The following is a 21,032-nucleotide window of genomic DNA, read 5'->3' as shown; positions in this document are numbered from 1 at the left end:
TTGAAAACAAGAATGAATGCTATTAGCACACTAGAAATACAGAGAATTTAAAGGCAAATGAAACTGAATTGATGAATATATCAAAAGCACAGGGAAGAGTATTATTAAAGATACTCCAAACTCTTGGCCAAAAATTATAATAAAGCAATCTTGAAGGAATTATCAAACTGATGGATTAAAAACTACTATACATTTGCAATACTTGCTCACTTTTTTCTCATCCACTTCTTATATTAGAAACACTACAAGTACCTGCTACCAGGATAAAACCTGAGAACTACTTCCAAGCACAGTAGAATCTAGTAATTTTGTAGCATATTAAATAAATAATTTAGAATTTCATATATACTGTGGAAGATTGAACGTCACCATTTACTCCTTTTTGACGATCCTCTAAAATGGAAATAAAAGTACACAGAACTTGTGAGTCCATAGATGAGGAAGAGATAAGAGTTTGGAGTCTAGAAGGTAGATGGATGGATTATTATTTATTTAACCTGAAAGACTGAAAGCTAGGTTCCTAGAGAAGGGACAAAGCAGGAAGCAAACTGACTCAGAATGTAGGTTCAGGAATTTGAGGCATCACATATTCCTGAAGAAATGAGTGATAGTGTTGAAAATAAACCTTTTGGAAATCTTTAAAGTGACAGTTAAGTGCTTTGATCCACTCCTGTGGTAAGGCACCTACCCTTGGTCCATCCCAGCACTCCAAGGACATTGAAGTAAAAGGACTGGACTCAGATGCTGCATACTGCTAAGGCCTGGGTACTATATTGAAAACTAACACTGGCAAGAGAAGGAAGGAGATTAATTAAAAGTCTGTAACTTAGTGGTGAAACCCCAGGACCCCCTTGTCCCTCTCAGGTAGACAGGAAGACCTACAATGTGGCATTAATGGCCTGCTACCCAAGTACCCTGCACTAAGCCCAGCTTTTCCTAGGACCCACTTATGATGCCATTTTAGTACTTGCTTTTGACAGTAAAGAATTACCAGGCATTTGAAGTAAACATTTAAAATAAAAGATACTAAATAAAAAGAAACTTGAAGGACATAGATAGTGAAAAACATAATTTTGTTAATGTACTCAAGATAATGGGGAAATTTTTCCATGAAACAAGTGCAGACTATTATAAAAAGAAGCAGTCAGAGAACAAAAAGAACTTTTTGCAACTTAAAAAATTTTCATTTTATTAGATGATAAATTTAGGAAAAAACTCAGACAATTGAACAGACATCAAAGAGAAGGTAAAAATAGTAGCAGTGATGGCACCATTATGTGAATATATACAAAAACCACTGAATTTTACTATATTTCATAATTTTTTTATTTTAAAGATAGAAAACCCAACATAACAAAGTCAATCAAAACAAAGCAGCAAAATTGATACAGACTTCAAAGCAGGATAGTAGGCAAACAATAATAGCTACCATAGTATATCTTGTTATCTTCACAGTAATTGTCCATTCCATCAGGTATAGTAAAATCAAACCAAAACCAAAACAGAACATTGAATAAAGCAAAACAATCAGAACAAAGCAAAACAGAATAATACTAGGTTTCAAAGACAAAACACAAGGAAATCCACCATATTTGCTATATTGCATGCTGTCATCCTCCCAAGAGATGTTCAGACTGCTGGCCTCAGGCCTGCAAAATTGACCAAACAATACAAGCATTTAGTTGCTTTATATACTGTAATTGCTATTAATTCAGCCTGTCCTCCCAACCTGAGTTGCTTGCAGGGGTGAGGTGGGGTTTGATTGTCAGCCCAAACACAGGTAGGCTCATGGGAGGCAATGACTTTTTTCTTTCTGGAAGTCATGTGCTGTGGTTTGCATGGCTTAGCAGAAAGGCTGCCTGGTTGGCTTCTTTTTAGATCCTCCCAGTCCCAGCATGGTGGATTCTTGGGAGGTGCTGACATTTCTTTCTTGATTTTTACTATAAATGTTTAACTTAAAGTGGCATGTGAATTATGTCTAGATAAAACTGTTATTTTTAATAGTTTTATAGTGTAAGAATTCTAACATCTGAAAAATAGTAGTTCCTAACATTATAGAATGAATACAAAAGAAATTATTAAGCACATGAAACCAGAAATGTTTTTAGAATTAAAAATAGTCATGAGCATACATATTGAAAAAATCTTTAAGATTTGTACAGTAAGAATGGAGTTGTGGAGATACAAGTTTAAGTGGTATAAACTATTTATGCTATTGCCATACATGAAAAAGACTGACATCAAGGTACAACATTATATAATTGGAAAGTCCTCAGAGTAAAGAGAGAAATCCTTCATTCTTCTAGAGAAGAGAAAATCAGTTGCAAAAAAGCAATCAGGAGTATAATGACATTGAATTAGGCTCGTGATTGTAATCCCAATACTCTGGAAGACTGAGGCAAGCAGAATCAAAATCACAAGTTCAAATTCTGCCTGAACAATTTAGCAAGACCCTATCTCAAAAAACGAAAAGGGCTTGGGCATGTAACTTGGTGGTGGAGCAGCCCTGAAAAACGATACATGTATGTAAAACATTGGATTGCTGTCTGTAGGCAACCCCAAAAAGAAGCTAGAACGTTGTGGTAGTAGGGGGATACTTTTAAAATTCTGGAGAAAATTGAGGTAGGATGGTTCTCTCACCCAAAGTTTGATTTGGCTTTTCAAGACTAATTTCATACCTATCAAGATGGTATGAAATATTTCTTTTTCATACAGTGAAAAGAGATGGCTCCATGCAATCCTGAAAATGCTTGAGAAGGCAGGGAAAGGAAACTAGCCTGGGGGTTCTTATGGCCGTTAGCTGGTGGGACTGGAATGTGGTTTCCATTTATGCTCTGAACTTAGAACCACCAAGAGATGAAGCCCTAAGGCTTTTTTTTTTTTTTTTTTTTTTTTTTGGTCAGCTTTCCCAGATGTAGGGCAGAAGGCAATGAGGGAAAAGTGAGGTTTAAAAGCTGTCATATGGGCTGGGGATTTAGCTCAGCAGCATAAGCGCCTGCCTTGCAAGTGTGCGGTCGTGAGTTCGATCCCTGGTACCGATTAAAAAAAAAAAAAAAAAAAAAAAAACGAAAAAGACAAAGCTGTCATATGCAAAAGCTGGGATCAGTTTCTTAAATATAGAATTCTGTACCAGCTAGTCATTCAAGTGTGAAGATAACATAAATAAAATGCTAGATCAAAAGACAAATAGAAAAATAGAAAAAGTAAACATTAGATTTATGTGCCTCTTCTCAGAAAATGAAGAAAATGCTCCAAGGAATGCAGAGAGAAAATTAATAAAGAGAAAATTATGGGTACAGATCAAAGTTTGTAATATAGGAAACATGTGAAAGAATGTTAGGATAATAATAAATGAAAATAAAAAGGCATTTGTAGCATATCAAGATTTAGCCTACCTAAATTTCCTCATGTGGATAAATATTTCTAGTAGCAATACTTCTTTAACAAAGTAAATAGAAAAAATATATAAACAGAAGGGATAAAGAGAAAAAATAGAAGACAAAAAAAGAGAAGAAAGGGGAAACCATGGAAAAAATAATGTAGAGTTAACCTGATGTTTCTAAGATACTGTGAGGAGATTTGTACTTTTGCAAAACTGAGATGAAATGGTAATAAGTACTTAGAAAACTGATTTTAAAATTAGATAATAAGTTACTCAAAGGAAAAACAAAAACTAGTGACAATAGGTTTTGAGTATAGCTCATAGTATCTGAATCAACTGAATATATTCGAACAGTCATAATAGTAGCAATGTTGAATACATTTAATTTAGAAATGTGAAGGAGGTGAAAAAAAGGTTAAAAATCATGAGACTCTAGAAATTAGGGAATTAAAAAGCTATAAGATAGCTCAGATTTGTTGCAAGCTTTGTAGAACTATCTTACTTTTTAAAAATGTACAGTATAATTTGATAAAAGCACATTTAAATTTCTAACTTGTAAGGCCAGGAACAACCATACTCATACAATATGAACACTGTTTTTTCTCTACCTAACTACCCAGATGGTGAGTATAGGGCTTTTCTTATTTCTTATTTCTGAGCCTTGCTTGAGTTCTGGGATTTGGTAGCTGGGATAGCTATGCTGTGAATGGCATTCAAGAAATTTCAGGAGGGGGCTGGGCATTTAGCTCAGTGGCATAAGCTCCTGCCTTGCAAGCAGGCAGTCGTGAGTTCGATCCCTGGTACTGATAAAAAAAAGAAAGAGACAAAAAAAAAAGAAAAGAAATTTCAGGAGATAGCAGGCAAGACAGATTACAACAACATATGTAGGAAGGGTAAGACAAAATAAAAACTGAAAAGGTAGCAAGGACAGGGACAGATAACTTTAAGGCAGTGGTGGTGAACCTATGGCACACATGTTACTGTGTTTTTAAGACAAAAGGTGTTAATGTATGAGTTTTTTTTTTAAACTAAAACATAATTGCAGCACTGGCATTTTTGTGATAAGCGAGTTTCTTGTTTGCAGTTTGGGCACTTGGTCTCTAAAAAGTTCGCCATCACTGCTTCAGGGCATATAGGGAGAGGTAGCAAAGGATGTTTACAGAAATAACCTACTTTTGACATCTGAGAAAGTTATTGTTTTTAACAGAGAGGTAGTGAGGTGAGGGACCAAGGGTTAGTTAATTTTAGGATTTACTTTAAGGACTGTGATCCATTGAGATTTAATTTTTTATATGATGGTATTTTATGGTGTTTTGTATGATACATATTTTATGTGATATATGTTTTACATATTTTTATGAGATACTATTTTATAGTATTACAATGTGCTTATAAATTTTTGTTCTGTTTTGCATATAGATAACCAGTTGTTATAGCACAGTTTGTGTAAAAAGTTATCCTTCCTCTACTAAATTACCTTTACATTTTGATCAAAAATCAATTGCTTATATATGTATGAATCTGATACTGGTCTGTCTGTTCAGTTCCTTTGATCTATTTTTATAGGCTCATTTTTTTTTTAATGAAATAACTAGACTCACTTTTTCCTTTTCTTAGTGGTTAGTTTGCAATTAGTGAATCACTTATATATGGAACTTGAATTTTTAAGCCAAGAATCACAACCAAAAGAAAAGTAAGTGTCAAAACTTTAAAAAATAATGGAAGATCATAATGCATTTTATTAAAATCAAAACAATTGTTTTCTAAAATTCAGACAAAAGTTTGTAATATGATGCCTTTGCAATTGTATGTAAAAGCAGTTTTTTACATCTTAGTATACAGCCACATATACATTTTTATAAATTTGAATTCTTATTGTTTCAAGTCTGTATTCTATTGAGATACTTTACCCTTTCTGTTTGTTTTTTTATCTTATAGGACCAGGTTTACAAAGTGATACCTCCATTTCTTTTCTGAGCTATTCAGCAACAGAGTCTTCTACAGACTACAACAGCATTGAAGAAAATTTAAGTAGCTTCTCCTCACCTGAACTGTTTAGAGGGTCAAATTATTTGGGTGAGAATTTAATTTAAACCTTAAATTGCCTCACTATATAAATTGTTCTTTTGTCTACAAATTCTCAATGAGTAAATACTTTTGAGAAAACATACTTCTCTTTTTTACTAACACTTCCCTCTGCTGACCATTACCATTGTGTTCCACGTGTAGTAGCACAGAACTATAGAATAATTGCCCAAAGATCAGAGAAGGGTGAAAAAAGGTCATTTAGCACTTAATATGTAATACACACCCAATTATCAATCGATTTTGTATGTAATGAATGTAAACTTTTTCTCCTGAGCTATGGGTTATCTCTTATTTCATGTATTTCTCTTAGTTTTCAGCACATAACTTAAATATTAACTGGTCACATCTACAAATTAATACATTGCTATTCATTGTGCTTATAACTAAGAGTATTTGTTGGTGGTAACAAACCAAATGCATATTTTACAACTTTCTGCAGTGACATAAAATAGATTCTTCATTTCTTCTTCTGTTTAAAAAGAAAATAAACCCATAATGACAAAATAAGTATGAAAAAGAAAACAAAGTTTGGAAAGCTGAAGATCAGATGGTTTGATATAGCAGAAAGATGAACCTAAATCAATAATGTGAATATTACACAGATAATCCAGTTTACACCACAGTATCCCCCAGAAAATCTTAAAATTTGGCTGCACAAAATACTTTTAAAAAGTTATGTCAGAAATTTGGCAGGTACGCTGTCTGCTTCATTTGTATCCAAATGGAGTCTCTGAACTTACTGTCTGGGGTGTTTTGAAAAGAACTGTGAACTAGAAGATGCTAGGCACTATCAGTAGCAGGGATATGGTGAGATTTTGAAATAGTGGTCCAAATTACTCCTGCTTCTATTGTACTTTTATACTCCTTGGCTTTGGAGATGGCCAGGTAATTTGCTTTGGGGAAATGGGATATCAGTGAACAAAAGAAAAGCTTTGAAGCATACTTAAATGGAAGGAGTCTCTTCTTACGTCATCATTTTGGGAAAAACACATCTTAATTAGCTTCTGCCCCTCATGAGAGACCCCAGAATGAGAAAGACAAAGAAGATCAACCCCAAGCAACCTGCTGATTCCACAGAGCTGCTCCAGATGTACTGCAGATCTGTAACCTGAAGCAGAGCTGCCTGAGTAAACCAGTAGACACAGGATAGTAACTAAATGTTTTGTTTTGAGCCACTGAAATTTGAGGATTGCTTACAGCAAAGGTTAGGCACTAAGCACAGAGGAGAAGAATTAAATGAAACTGCCAATCCTAATTGTGGGGACTCCTCCTGTTCCTACCCTCACCCAACACCTCATTTGTCTGCTCAGCTTCCAGAAAACTGGCACCCAAACATGCTAGACATAAAAATGGAAGATTCTTTACTGAAGAATTTGAGCAGTCCAAAATAAAATATCTAAAGATACTAACTTTCATAGTCCTTCAATGAAATTGCCTACTCAGAACACTATAGTGAAGCCAGCTATGTGACAAGGCCATAGGGACTACGTAGTCTTTTAGGTCACACTTTTAAATATGGTCAGAGATCCAGGGATCACCAGGAAATGATCTTTTAATGTTAGAAAATACTCTAAAATTAAAAATAGAAACCAAAACAAAATATAATATGGGAAAGACATCCACAAGATGTCAGCATAGGAAGTACTGGACCTTATTTCTCCCCATGAATATACTGTTTTAACAGCAATTCATGGTATAATTCTCTTTGTGAGAAATCCATAGACTAATGGAAGGGCTTGTACACCCTAGCCAAACATAAAAATAGCCACCTTGAAGTCAGTAGGAAAGCTTAAGATGTCAAATTACTATATAACACCTATCTCTGGCACAGCATCATGTAATTGGTAGGAAACTTCTAAGTCCTATGTGTTCTCCCAAAGGGTTGTGGGAAAGAAAAGGCTGGACCATATACCCATTGTTCTGAATTTTTTTGAGAGATGCATGACAGACTGACTTCTTTCTTATTCTGTTTCTGAGGAATAAACTAGCTTAGACTAGCATGTAGGTATTTGCCATACCCCCTTTATTCAACTCAGTGAAAAATGTGAGTAGACAAAAACCTCCAGGTCCCACATTACCCCTGGAAAAGGAAGAGTTACATTGTGTGTGCAGTATTCTTTTCTAAGGGTTTCCCATGGGACTGCTGCTGTCTCACCTGACTCAGAGCACTGATGTGGCCCAATATACTCTAGACTGAGGGCTGCTGAGAACAAAGACATTGGTAAGGCAGGCATTGTAGCACATGACTGTAACCCCGGAACTTTTGAAGGATGAGACAGGAGGATTCCAAGTTCAAATGCTGCTGGTCAGTTTAGCAAGATCCTGTCTCAAATAATAAAGGGCTTGAGAATGTAGCTTAGTGGTGCCCCTGGGATTCATCCCTAGTAGCACAAAATTGATTCCTGAACAAAGTCTTAGCTGTTTGGTGAGGGTCTTCTCTTATACGAAATCAACCCTTGAGCCTAGGATAGGTTCTTATTTTTTTTAATGTACAGATACCAGCATTGAGATGCAAAGAATATGAAGACAGAGAAACATATTCTAAACAAAAGAACAGCATAAAATACTTAGAAGGTAACTCTAATGGTACCTCTAATCTCCTTACATGGAGATGGAAGGATTATCTGACAACTAATTCAAAATAATCATCACAAGCCCATGTGGTGGTGCATGCCTTGTAGTCCCAGACTCGGCTGAGGCAGGAGGATTGTTGCAAGTTTGAGACAAGCCTGGGCTACAAAGTGAGCTCAAGGCAATCTGAACTGCACAATGAGATCCTGTCTCAAAAAAGACAAAATAATTATCACAAAGACCCGCAAAGCTCAAGAGAATGATTCATGGACAAAGTGAAAATTTTAACAAAGAGGAAATTTTAGTAAGAACCAAACAAATTTTGGAGCTAAATAGCATAGTAACTAAAATGAGAAATTCAACAGCTTTAACAGCAGACTATATTAAGAATAAATAATCAACTCAAAGACAGGTCATTTAAAAGTCATGTAGTCATAGATACAACATGAAAAATAATGAAAAAGAATAAAAATAGCTTAAGAGACTCATGGGACAGTATCAGGCAGATCATTGTAAGCATTACCAGGATCCTGGAAGAAAAGAGAGAAGGGACCAGAAAGCTTATTCAAAGAAACAATGGCTAAAAAATCCCAAACTTGAGAAATGAAATGAATATCCAAATACTGTATAGGAATCCCTGTAGATCCCAAATAAGAATTCAAATAAGCCACACTGAAATACACTATAGCCACACAAAGAGCAAATTTCACAAGCAGCAAGAAAAGTGACTGACATGTGTAAGAAAACTTATATAAAAGTGGAAGTATATTTTTTTCCCCAGAAAGTTTACAGGCCAGAAGGGAAAGAAACAAAGTATTGAGAGCGCTGAAAGGGACATTTTCAATGAGGAATGCCAAACGTTTCCAAACTGTTTTTCAAAAATGAATGGAGAGGTGAGGAATTTCTTGGAAAAAAGCTGAAGAAATTTATCATAAGACTTACCTTTTAAGAAATGCTAGAGAGCTTCAAATTGAACTTCAAGGACACTAAACATAAACATACAAATGTGAAAGTATACAACTCACTTGTAAATTTATAGGAAAATACAGAACACTAATATTACAATAGTGGTATGAAAATCACTTAATTCTCGTAAAGTTTAAAAGTATTTAAAATGACTATAAAATGTGACAGTGAATATGCAGTGTAAAATATCTAAATTGTGAAATAAGTAACAAAGTATAGAAGGGGAGTAAAAGTAATTTTTGTGTACTTGAAATTGTTATCAGTGTACATAGACTATGATAACTACATGAGAATTTATGTCTCAGGGTCACCACAAAGAAAATACATACAAAATATACACAAATGGAAAAGAAAAAGGATCAAGGCATACTGGTACCTTCCAAATCAGTAAAAAATGAATACAGCAATAGAGGGGAGAGTGACAAAAGAACTAAAAAACAGGCTTTAAATAAAAATAAAATAAATTAAATAAAAGCCAGGGATTTAGCTCAGTGGTACAAGTGCTTGCCTGGCAAGTGTGAGGTCATGAGTTCGATCCCCAGTATCCTCCCAAAATATATATGTATACATATATATACACACACAAGACATAAAGAAGGTATCTTAAAATGTATAATGATAAGTGATCAATATAAGGATAAATGATTTTGAGTCAGTTCACCAGGAAGACTTAACAATTATACATATACACCCAACATCAGCATACCTAAATAAGTAAAAATTGATGGAACTGGAAGGAGAAGTAAACACCAGGGTCAGAATATTATGAGACATGGATACTCACTTTAAACAGTGGATAGAATATACACAGAATCAGGAAATGGCAGATTTAGCAACACTAGATCAAGTGTACATAATAAACATGCAGAACATTTTACCTAATAGCAATGGAATACACGTTATCCTCACATATATAGAAAAATAGAGTGAATCAGTATTGTTACAAAACAAGTCTTAAAAAACTTCAGATTTAAGTCATTTCAAATATTTTTTCTCAATCACAAATGAAACTAGAAATCGTAGCAGAAAGAATACTTCACAAATATGTGCAAGTTAACACACTCCTAAAAAACCAGGTAGTCAAAAAAGAAATCAAAAGGGAAATTATAAAATATCTTAAGATATAAATAAAACATACTAACTCATGGGACACAGCAAAAGCTGTGGGGATTTTAAAGCAGAAAGTGACTACATTAAAAAGAAAACCATGGGCACAGATAAAGGCTTCCTAAATAGAATTCCAATAGCACAAAAAATAATATCACGAATCAACAAATCAGACTATGCCAGTTTAAAAAGTTTCTGCATAAAAAAGGAAACAGCTAACAGTGAAGGGACATCAAAAATTATTTGCCAGCTACTCATATCTAAAGATTAATATCTAGACTATACAAAGGATTTTTTAAAACCTACCAAAAAATCAAATAGCCTGTTGAATAAATGGGCAAGTGAATTGAACAGACACTTCTCAAAAGAAGTACAGAGGACCAGTAAATATATTTTTAAAAAGTTAGTATCTTCAGCCTTTGGGAGATGAATTCAAAACTGCATTGTGATTCTATTTCACCCCTGTCAGAATGGCTATCATCACGGATACAAAAACCAGTAAATTCTGGCAAGGATGCAGGGAAATAGTAACTCTCCTACTCTGCTGGTAGGAATATAAATTAGTATACCTCCTACAGAAACTGGCATGAAGGCACCTCAAAAAACTCAAAATAGAGCTACCATTTACCTCAGGTATACCATTTCTTGGTATATGCCTTAAGGAATTAGAGTCAGTATAATGTAGGTATACCTGCTATCTGTTTATTGCGGCACAATTGCAAGCCAAAATAGGAAACCAGCGTAGGTTGCAGCAGATGAATGGATGAAGAAAATGTATCATTAACCCCCCGAAATTCAAGAGCCTCTCCAAAAATGGACATCGGAGATGAACATACAGTTCTCAGATGAAGATATGAAAATGGCAAATAAAAACATAAAGAAATGTTCACCATCACTGACCATTTGAGGAATGCAAATTAAAACAACATTGAGATTTCATCTCACGATGGAAAGAATGGCTGCCATCAGGAAAACAACTGATAACAAATCTTGGCGAGGATGCAGGTAAAAAGGAACACTTCCCCACTGTTGGTGGGAGTGAAGACTGGTGCAACCACTGTGGAAATCAGTTTGGAGATTCCTCAGAAAACTAGGATTTGGAGGTTCCATTCAATCCAGCTATTCCCCTTCTGGGTATTTTCCCCCCAAAATTGAAAAGGTCATGTCAGAGAGATATATGTGCACCCATGTTCATAGCTGCACAATTTGTGTTAGATAAATCTTGTAAACAACCAAAATGCCCATCAACCACAGAGTAGATTTTAAAAATTTATTTTTATACAGTGGAATACTGCTCAGCTATAAAAAAGGATAATCTTGAAGCCTTTATAAGTAAATGGAGGTATCCTCATTATTGAAGTACACAAGGCTCACATTAGTAATTATCACATTGTTTCCCTAGTGTAAAAAAATAATAAAAACTGAGAGAATAATGGGATCCAAAAAGTATAATAGATATGGTAAAAGTGAGAGGGAAGGCAAGTGCTCTAAAGGGTATAACACTATATATAGTGTGTAAGATAGATGACCATATTACTGAATTTCTGTTGGATCATTGAATCTCAGGAGGGTTTGCACTGTCAATGTTTGAGTGTCTAACCACTTTTTATGCTTTGATTTTGTGACTTTGGCAACTATTTTAAAGATGACAATGAGTAATGTATCAACTAGAAATTTTGTCGTGTTATTTTTTTTAAATTCAGTATTCTACCTTTTTCTGTTTTTATTTTTTAAATTTTTTTTTCTTTCTTTCTTTGAAAAAAAAAACAATATGCAATATAACAACCATCGTTAAATTTCTTTCATTCTGTTTTGAAAACCTATTTTGTTACTGTTTTGGGTTTGTTGTTATTGTTTATCTCTTTTTCCTTTTGTTTTTCTTTTCTGAATTTTTTCATTTTAAAATTTAAAAAATGGGATTCTTTTAAAATAAAAAAGAAAATGTATGTATAATACAGTTAGATATTGTTTAGCCATAAAGAAGAATAAAATTTTGTCATTTGTAGGAAAATACATGGATATTATTAGAACTTCAAGCAGCCAAAACAATCTTGTGAAAGAACAAAATGGGAGTACCACATTTCTTGATTTCAAAATATAGTATATAGTAATTAAAACACTATATTGCTGTCATTCTGCCACCAAAACTACATGGCACAGACATACACCAATGGAATAGAATGGAAAGCCAAGAAATAATACTGTGCATATGTAGTCAACAGATCTTTGATGGAGTGTTAAGGGTACACAGTGAGGAAAAGATAACCTTTTCCACAGATGCTGTTAGTAGATATAGATAGCTATATTCAAAAGGATGAAATTAGATCTTTATACATCATTAGATCTTATATACATCATATACAAGAATCAAGTGAAAATGAATTAAAGACTAAAATATCGAAAAACTTAAAAAAACGTAAAACTAAAAATTAATGAAAAAGTGACATTTTTCTTAGCAATGATTTTTTGACTGTGACACCAAAAGTATAGGTTAAAAAAAAACAAAAATAGACAAGTAGTACTATATAAAACTAAACAGCATATTCACAGCACAAAAATCAACAGTAAAAATTACAAACTGCAGAATTAGAGGAGATAGTTACAATCAGATAAAGTGATTAAACTATATAAGAAATTCAATAACAAAGAAAAACAAAACCAATAACCTGATAAAAATGGGTGAAGAACTTTAGGATACATTTCTCCAAAGACATAGAAATGGCGAACAAAAGCCAGTGCAGTGGCACACACCTGTAATCCCAGGAGGATCATTGTGAGTTCAAGACCAGCCTGGGCTACAAAGTAAGCCCAAGGCCAGAGTCTCTCACTCACAGTGAGACCCTGTCTCAAAAAAAAAAAAAGAAAAGAAAAGAAAAAGAAGAAAGAAAGAAAGAAAAGAAGTGGCAAAAAAAGAAAAGAAATGGCAAACAAGTATGTAAAAAATTGCTGAGCAATGCTAATCATCAGGAACATGCAAATCAAAACAGCGAAGTAACATCTCACATGTTAAAATATTTACTGTAAAAAAAGGTAAGTGTCAACAAGTATGTGGATAAACTATAAACTTTGTTCACTGTTGGCAGGAATGTGAAATTATGTAACAGCTATGAAAAACTGGAAGTTTTCTAAAAACTATATGATTGAGCAATCCCCTTATTATTTATTCAGAATAAACTTAGAATTTCAAAAAACAGCACTTCTATATTGATTTTAGCATTATCCACAAAGGCCAGTATAAGGAAACGACCTAAAGTTTTGATGAATAAATAAAGTAGAATATATCCATAAATGGAATTTTGTTCAGCTTGAAAAGCAATATTGCCATTTGTGACAATTAAAGACATTATGCTAAATGAAATAATATAGTCAGAGAAGGACAAATACTGTATAATTCCACTTATATGAAGTATATAGAGTTGTCAAAATCATAGAAGCAGAGAATAGAATAGTGGTTGGCAGATGCTGATGGGAGGGGAAAATGAGGTATGTTTTAGTTACTTTCCCCTTGCTAGGACACAACAGTCAACACCCACAGCTTAAAGAAGGAAAACTATTTTGGTTCAGATTTTCAGTCCATGGACAGCTGGTTTCAAGGCAGAAACAGCAGGTGGGAGAGCCTTGCAGAGAAAAGCTTCCCATATTGTAGTAGCCAGGAAGCAGAAAGCAAAGGGAAGGACAGGGAGGGAAATAAACACCCTTCCAGGTCAAGCCTCCAGGGACCCACCTTGCAGGCTCTGCCTCCTAACATAGGTCAGCTATGATGTTTTCATAATTCATTCACCTTCCAACCCCCATACTCTGCACTTATGTACCTTTTAGGGCATTCTAGATCTAAACCATGGCAAGTTACTTTTCACCAGCCTTTGAGTTTCAAATATGTAAGATGACTAAGTTCTAGAGAGCTACTGTATAATACTGTACCTATAGTGAATAATAATATATTGTACACTTTAAAAATTACTTAAAAGATCCATCTCATATTAAGTACTCTACAGTAAAATCTATTTGAAAATTAAGAAAAGGAGTCAATTAAAAATAGAAATGACAGAAGAGGAAAATATTTTTAAAGTCTTCATTGAAATGAAATATATATTGCATTAATTAAATAGTAATAGTCTATATGCCAGGGAATATTCCAATAATTAAATGCAATGGCAGAATGGAAAACGTAGTAAAAAGATTAGAAAGAAAGCTGAAATTTCTCAAAAAAAGAATCAAAAAACAAACAATGAAAAAAGAAATTTGAAAGAAATACATTGAAAGGAATAGTATATTCAGTTCAGCATCAGATAATAGGAATTTCAGAAAAAGTTAATTAAAAAAGAGAAAAAAAAATAATTCAAGAGCTACAGAACATGTATTTGTGACTTAAAACACCCACAGTGGGTCTAGTAACAATATGAAACAAGGTACAATATTATGAAAACTCAGAACATGCAAGGAATGGAGGAAACAGAGTAAGTTATACAATTTGGTACAGTTTGGAATTAAATAGATGAAAAATACACAGCAAGCTAAACCAATGGAGAAAAGACTGGGAAAAACAAAAGGTGGTCATGGTGTATCATAAGTAGAATTTTTATAATTTATAATATCTACATTAAATAGCAATCTAAATATGTGAGACAACACTGTAGGGCTAGTGAGAGAGCAGGAAAAGTGAGGATAAGGGGATATAAGAAGAAATAATGGAAAGTAAATAGAAAGCTTAAAATCAGTATCAAGTAGTAGCAGTCTTAAGTGTATCACTTAGTGATATGACACCTAGTGGGATATAGAAGTATAACACACATAAAGATGAGCATCTGCATTTACATGCATTACTTTCTTCTTCTCTTGGGATACTAGGGCTTGAACCCAGGCCCTTTTCACGGAGATGAGCTGTATCCCCAGAATTTTTTATTTTTATTTTGAGACAGGGTCTTGCTGAGTTGCCCGTGCTACGCTCAAACTTTGGATTCTCCTAACTCGACTACCCAGAGTGCTAGGAGTATGGGTATCACACCACCATGCCCAGTAGACTAGTAATATTAATGGAGCGAAAATTTAGGAAGGAAGCCAAAGATAAAGGACTAAAATAGACTATGGATCTTTTCTTACCTTGATGCCATCAAATCTTGTCCTTTTGTTCTGCTGCATCCAAAACTTTCAATTACTATAGTTTGATAGGGGCTGGGCCCCTAAGTAAAGGGGGCAGAGGTAACCGACTGGTTATAGGCTATTTAAAGTTTTGTGCCATTTCTTTCTCCCTTGCTCTTTTAGATTGGGAGTGTCCCGAATTGACAGAATACGTGCAATGCAAGAATTCCACTCTTCTGGATACTAGTAAAGCAGTAGCAATAGAGAAGGCACCAGAATTTTCAAGCCTCTCTGCAATTTTGGGTGAGTTTTTGCATTCACTTTTTTTTTTTTTTTGGTACTGTCTTAGTTACTTTGTGCTCGTCGCTGAGACAAAATACCTGAAGCCCAAAGTTGGGAAAGGAAAGGTTTATTTCTTACAGTTTTTGGAGGTTTCAGTCCACACTCAGTTGGCTCCAAGACAGGCAGGCATGGCTGGGCTGCAGTTCATGGCGGCCGCCCGCAGCAAACTCGAACCAGCAAAGAGAAAAACACACCTTCTTCCTGCCATTACATCACATCCTGGCTCCACCCCTATGTGAGTGGAGCACTGACACCATCAATCCAAGCACTATACAATGAACCATCACATATGAACAATGCAAACTCATGAGGCCTGGGGGACACAAACATAAACCATGACAGGTACCGGGGATCGAACTTAAGACTTTGTGTTTGCCAAGCAGGCACTTACGCCACTAAGCTAAACTCCTGGCCCTACATTCACTTTTTTCATTGCATAGAAGAAAAAGCTCTCATTTAGCTCAAAAAGAAATTCGTAGACTGAAAGTCAAAGGATGGGAAATAATACTCCATGCAACAGGAACCCAGAAAAAAGCAAGAGTAGATATTCTAGTTGCAGACAATGTGAACATCCAGCCAAGACTGATCAAAAGAGATAAAGAATATTACTATATACTTGTTAAGGAAAAAAATCCAAGAAGAGATAATAATTATAAATATATATATGCCAAATAGGCACATTCAACTATATAAGTACATATGGATTACATTTTTGTAACTTTTAATTCTGAGCTAATTTTAAACTTACAGGAAAATTACAAAAATACTACAGAGGTTTCCTCTATACCTTTTACCCAGATTTCCCCAATGTTATCTTTTATAAGCATGGCAGTTCCATTAGTAATGAGTAGAGTGTGGACCCCAGAGAGCCTTAGGCAGGCCCGTGGCCACCCACCTAGTTAATGTAACACCCTGGGAGAAGCTGCATCTACTTATAGGGAAGGCAACACCCAGCAGACGCGTACTTTCCCCACCCTCAGCACTGCTGACATCAAGCCTGGCAAACCATAGTACAGGCAGTCTCATACCAACACCACCTGCCCGTCAGGATGAGAAAGTCATCACAGGGAAAGTTTGGGTTCAGTATAAAAAACGGCTTCATCAACCAATATACCAACAAATACATCAACAATGTATTTGTACATCAGGTTGCCATAAAGAATAATCCCAGGAAGTACCTTCCCGGTATAGGGGATAGAGAGACTGAAGTTTGATGTTGTTGAAGGAAAAGAGAGTTCAGAGACATCAAGTGTGCAAGTGCTGGTGGAGTTTTAATTTTAAGAGTTCTTTAGATACTTATTTTTAATAAGGAATATTTAGGAATATTATCCTGTCCATGGTATAAATGGAGATAATACATTTATGTATTTGAACAAACTTATGAATATTTTCTCCCAGTTTATTGTCTTCTTTGTTTATGATACTTTTTGCCAAGCCAAAAAGTATTTATATTGAGCATGCTTTTCTCCTATACTAGTCCAATGCTAGTATAGCCCCTCAGTAATAGCACCAAGATACTAGGCTCTTTATATCTTTCTGCTAGTAAGTGTGTTGGTTTGTTACCTTCTAGCTAGAAGCCTCTAGGATTCACGGCCATATTTCTTGTGAAAAGAATATGAAAGACCAGTAGTATTCATGTATATTTTCTTTTATCAGAAGAGTTAAAGCTTGCACAAAAATTCTCCAGCAGACTTTTGTTTAGATCTGTTGGCCATAACTGGATCAGGTACCTATCAGGGAGATTGAGAAACTATGTATTTCATTTTCTTAACCTCTAATGTGGTAGAGGGGCTGGGGATATACTCAGTGGTACAGTACCTGCCAGGCAAGCACAAGGTCCTGAGTTTGAGTTCCAGTACCAATAAATAAGTAAGTAAATAAATAAATGGTAGAAAACAAGGGAAATGTTGGAAAATGGAGGTGAGAACTAGGAATGGATATTATCTAACCCAGTCTTTAGAGGATCTTTATGAGATAGTCGATAACAGCCTGAATGAATGTCTGTATTTCTACAGTGTTTGAAAGCTTTATTGACTGCGTTATGTTCAGTTTGATAACTTCTTTGCCGATAAAACTGCCCAAAAAAGCAGCCTGTCACTTCAGCAGGTATTTTGGTTAAGTACTTTGTCCACTGAAAATGATACAAATCCCAACTCAGGCTGGGCACACCTGTAGTCTCAGCACTGGGAGGCTGAGACAGAAAGATCACAAGTTCTAGCCCAGCTGCAGCAATTCAGTGACTTAGCGAGATACTGTTTCAAAGTTTAAAAAAAAAAAAAAGATAAAATCATTGGGAATGTAGCTCAGTGCAAAAGTCCTGGATTCTCTTGGCAGTACTAGAAAAAACAAAACTGTCCTCAAATTATGTTAAGTTAAATAGTGTCATACATACTTCAAAAATCCAGCAGTAAATCAAATGTATATGCAGCTTAATCCAGAGTTTCAAATGGTATCAGTAGGACCCATTCATATATCTCTCTCACTTCAAGATTCCTTTGTGTTAATTATGTTTTTTACTAACCCTCTTTATATAGCAATTCTCTCTGGCTCTAGGCTTATATAGTCACAGCCCAAATCCAATGAGGAAAGTGCTTTTTTGCCAACTATTTGAACAGAAGTCTTGAATTTTGCCTGTTCTTTGTATTCCATACTTCATACTTGGTAGATCTTTTTTTTTTCTTGGTATCAGGGATCAAACTTACAACCTCACACTTGCCAGGTAGGCACTTATGCCACTTAGCTAAATCCCCAGCAAAGTCCTAAATTTTGTACATTGACTTAAATTAGTTTCTGTGTTTATCTCTGAACCAGTAACTTTGACCAGGGACATTTAAAACTCTAACTAAATTGAGTTAAAGCCTATTCTGGGCTATCAGAAAAGAATTAAGGAGTGTTGCAGAAGCAGAGAGTAGATGCTAGTTAAGTGTCCTTTTGCATTTTGAGAACTTCTCTCTCAAGAAAATGCATAGTAAACTGGGGAGAACCTGGAAGGCAGCTGAGCCTCCTACCTGTGAGCCAACCAGCATGTGGAATGCAGAGAACCAGGAGAGAACCAATGCCTCTGCCTGTGAGCCAGCCAGCATACAGAATGGAGAGAACTAGGATGGAAGTAATGCCCTTGCCTGTGAGCCTACCAGAATGTGGATGAGGGTGAACCAAGAAGGCAGCTAAGCACCTGCCTGTTGAGCCAGCTGGAGCATGAACTGGGAAGAACCAGAAAGGCAGCTAAGACCTTGCTATAAAACAGCCAAAGCATGGACCGTGGAGAACCAGGAAGGAAGCTACACCTATGCCTGTGAGTTCACCAGAGTGGACTGGAGAGAACCTGGAAGGCAACTAAGGCCCTGCTCATGAGCCAGCTGGAGCACAGACCACGGGGAACCAAAAAGGCAGCTATCCCCACCTGTAAGCTATCCAGAGTGTGGACTGGGGAGAACCAGGAAGAAAGGTAAGCCTCTGCCTGTGAGCCAGCCTGAAGCTGGTAGTCTGAGCAACCATTTAGAGGACAATAATATCACTGTTTTGTTTCATTTTATTATTGTTTTATTTTCTTAAAAATAAATACAAAAAAGAAGACAAAATGTATACAAGGTGCCATTCCCTTCACCTCTCCTGAACTGTTATGATTTTAAAGTTTAATATTAACATAAGCAAAGTGTTACAGATGGTAATGTGTTGGGAGCCGCGGCCGAGCCCGGTCGCCTTACTTGGCGGACGTGAGGCCTGTAGGAAAGAGCAAAGCCTGAGCTAGATTACCCCTCCCATCGAATGTGCTAAGATGGCGCTTATCTCCTGCTTGGTAAACAACCCGCCCTGTAAGATCTCCTGCTTCCTGCTTGGTAAACAACCCGCCCTGTAAGATCTCCTGCTTCACAACCCGCCCTGTAAGATAGTCTGCCTAGCAACAACTGATGTTAGCCAATCAGCCCGCATCGCGCACTTTGAACTGGTTGGCCACTGTAACCCTATAAAAGTGAGTGCCTCTCCCGCCAAGAAAAAAAGAAGAAGCAAAAGAAGCAGAAGAAGCACGCAAGGAGCCGCGGAGAGCGGACCGGTAGAGGCTTCGGGACAGACTGTAGGAAGAAGCACGCAAGGAGCCGCGGAGAGCGGACCGGTAGAGGCTTCGGGACAGACTGTAGGGAGAAGCACGCAAGGAGCCGCGGGGAGCGGACCAACAGAGGCTTCGGCCGGGAGGATTCCCGGGGCAGGCTGTACGGAGAAGGAAAATAAAAGAAAAGGTTGTCCACTGCCAGACTTTGTTGTGTGTCCTTCCTGCCGGCCGGGAGTGACACCGACAGTAATGGATATTTCTTCTTCACAAGACTGTTCCCATGGTTCTTTATAATCCAAGTATGCTGGCATATCTAAGGCAGTAAAATGTGAACTGAGAAAGGCTCTTGACAAATCAGTCTACTGGGATGGGTATCTAAATATTTGGTAGTAGGCTAAGAGGCATGAGATTTGGTTTAAGTTCTGGGTATATAGCTATTAGTTTTATGTCTTGGCCAGTTATGTAAAATGGGGTTAATAAATTGGTATATTTGATTGACAGAATTGTTAGGACTTCTAAGATGATAGATGTAAAAAAGACTCCAAAATTATAAAGAACTGTCCAAATACAAGGTATCAGATTCCAGTATCTCTTGAAATTTTATAACTTTTTGTTTTACTGTGGTAATTTGAAAATAATTTTACCTAAATTAGTAGTAGATGGAGCCAGGGATATAGCTCAGCAACATAATGCCTGCCTGGCAAGCATGAGGTCCTGCATTTGATTACCAGTTCCAAAAAAACAGTAGGCATAAAAATATAGCATTATAAAATTATAAACATAAATTTTACCACTATATATGTATATTGGAGAATATTAATTTTTGCTTAGAATAATTTTACGCATTTGTCTATTTCTAGTAAATTGATTTTTTAGGTATCCCTTTAGAAAACTGTCAGAAGTCCCATGAAAAAAATGTAAGAACTAAACATTTTAGAGTCACAGTGCTTCTTGGTTTTTCTTTTTGAGACAGGATTTTGTTATTGAAATATAATGAAACAAAATAGAGAGGGCTTGAACTCACTTTGTAGCCCAAGTTGGCTTTAAACTCATAGCAGTCATCCTGCCTCAGCCTCCTGAATGCTAGGATTATAGGATTGTGCCCAGCCTACTGTCCTTTTTTTTAAATTTTGTTTTTAATTTTTTAAAAAATAAAAGCAGGAAAAAGGATAGAAATGATATAGAATTTCAAAAAAATAGGAAATTAACATTAGTTAATATATTGTATATTATTGTCTTAGAACTAGTTGTACAGGTTATAAGATCTAGGCACAAAAAATGATCAATCAAACAGTGACAGTACAAGCTATTCTTTTCAATGAACCAACAGAGATTGGTAATATAGTTATCTATCTTGTATACATATATACACACACTGTAACATATGTATACCTATATTCATGTAATTGTTTCCTTTCTATCTTTTCTCCTTTTCCTATCCAAGTT

General features: G+C 35.7%; 1 protein-coding gene across 1 annotated transcript in view; it reads left to right on the top strand.

Annotated features, from left to right (window-relative positions):
- Meikin (meiotic kinetochore factor) overlaps window positions 1–21,032 on the top strand; it is a 95,046-nt gene that overhangs the window by 3,684 nt on the left and 70,330 nt on the right. Inside the window, exons 4-5 of the mRNA XM_063230576.1 lie at window positions 5,321–5,458; window positions 15,377–15,496. Coding sequence (XP_063086646.1) covers window positions 5,321–5,458; window positions 15,377–15,496 — 258 coding nt within the window. The remainder of the gene's footprint in view (window positions 1–5,320; window positions 5,459–15,376; window positions 15,497–21,032) is intronic.

Source organism: Cavia porcellus, unplaced genomic scaffold (genome assembly GCF_034190915.1).
Source record: "Cavia porcellus strain 051 isolate PalLab524CR breed Dunkin Hartley unplaced genomic scaffold, mCavPor4.1 scaffold_19, whole genome shotgun sequence".
NCBI lineage: Eukaryota > Metazoa > Chordata > Mammalia > Rodentia > Caviidae > Cavia > Cavia porcellus.
Note: the sequence above shows the minus strand (reverse complement) of the source record. Positions and strands in the feature narration are given on the sequence as shown.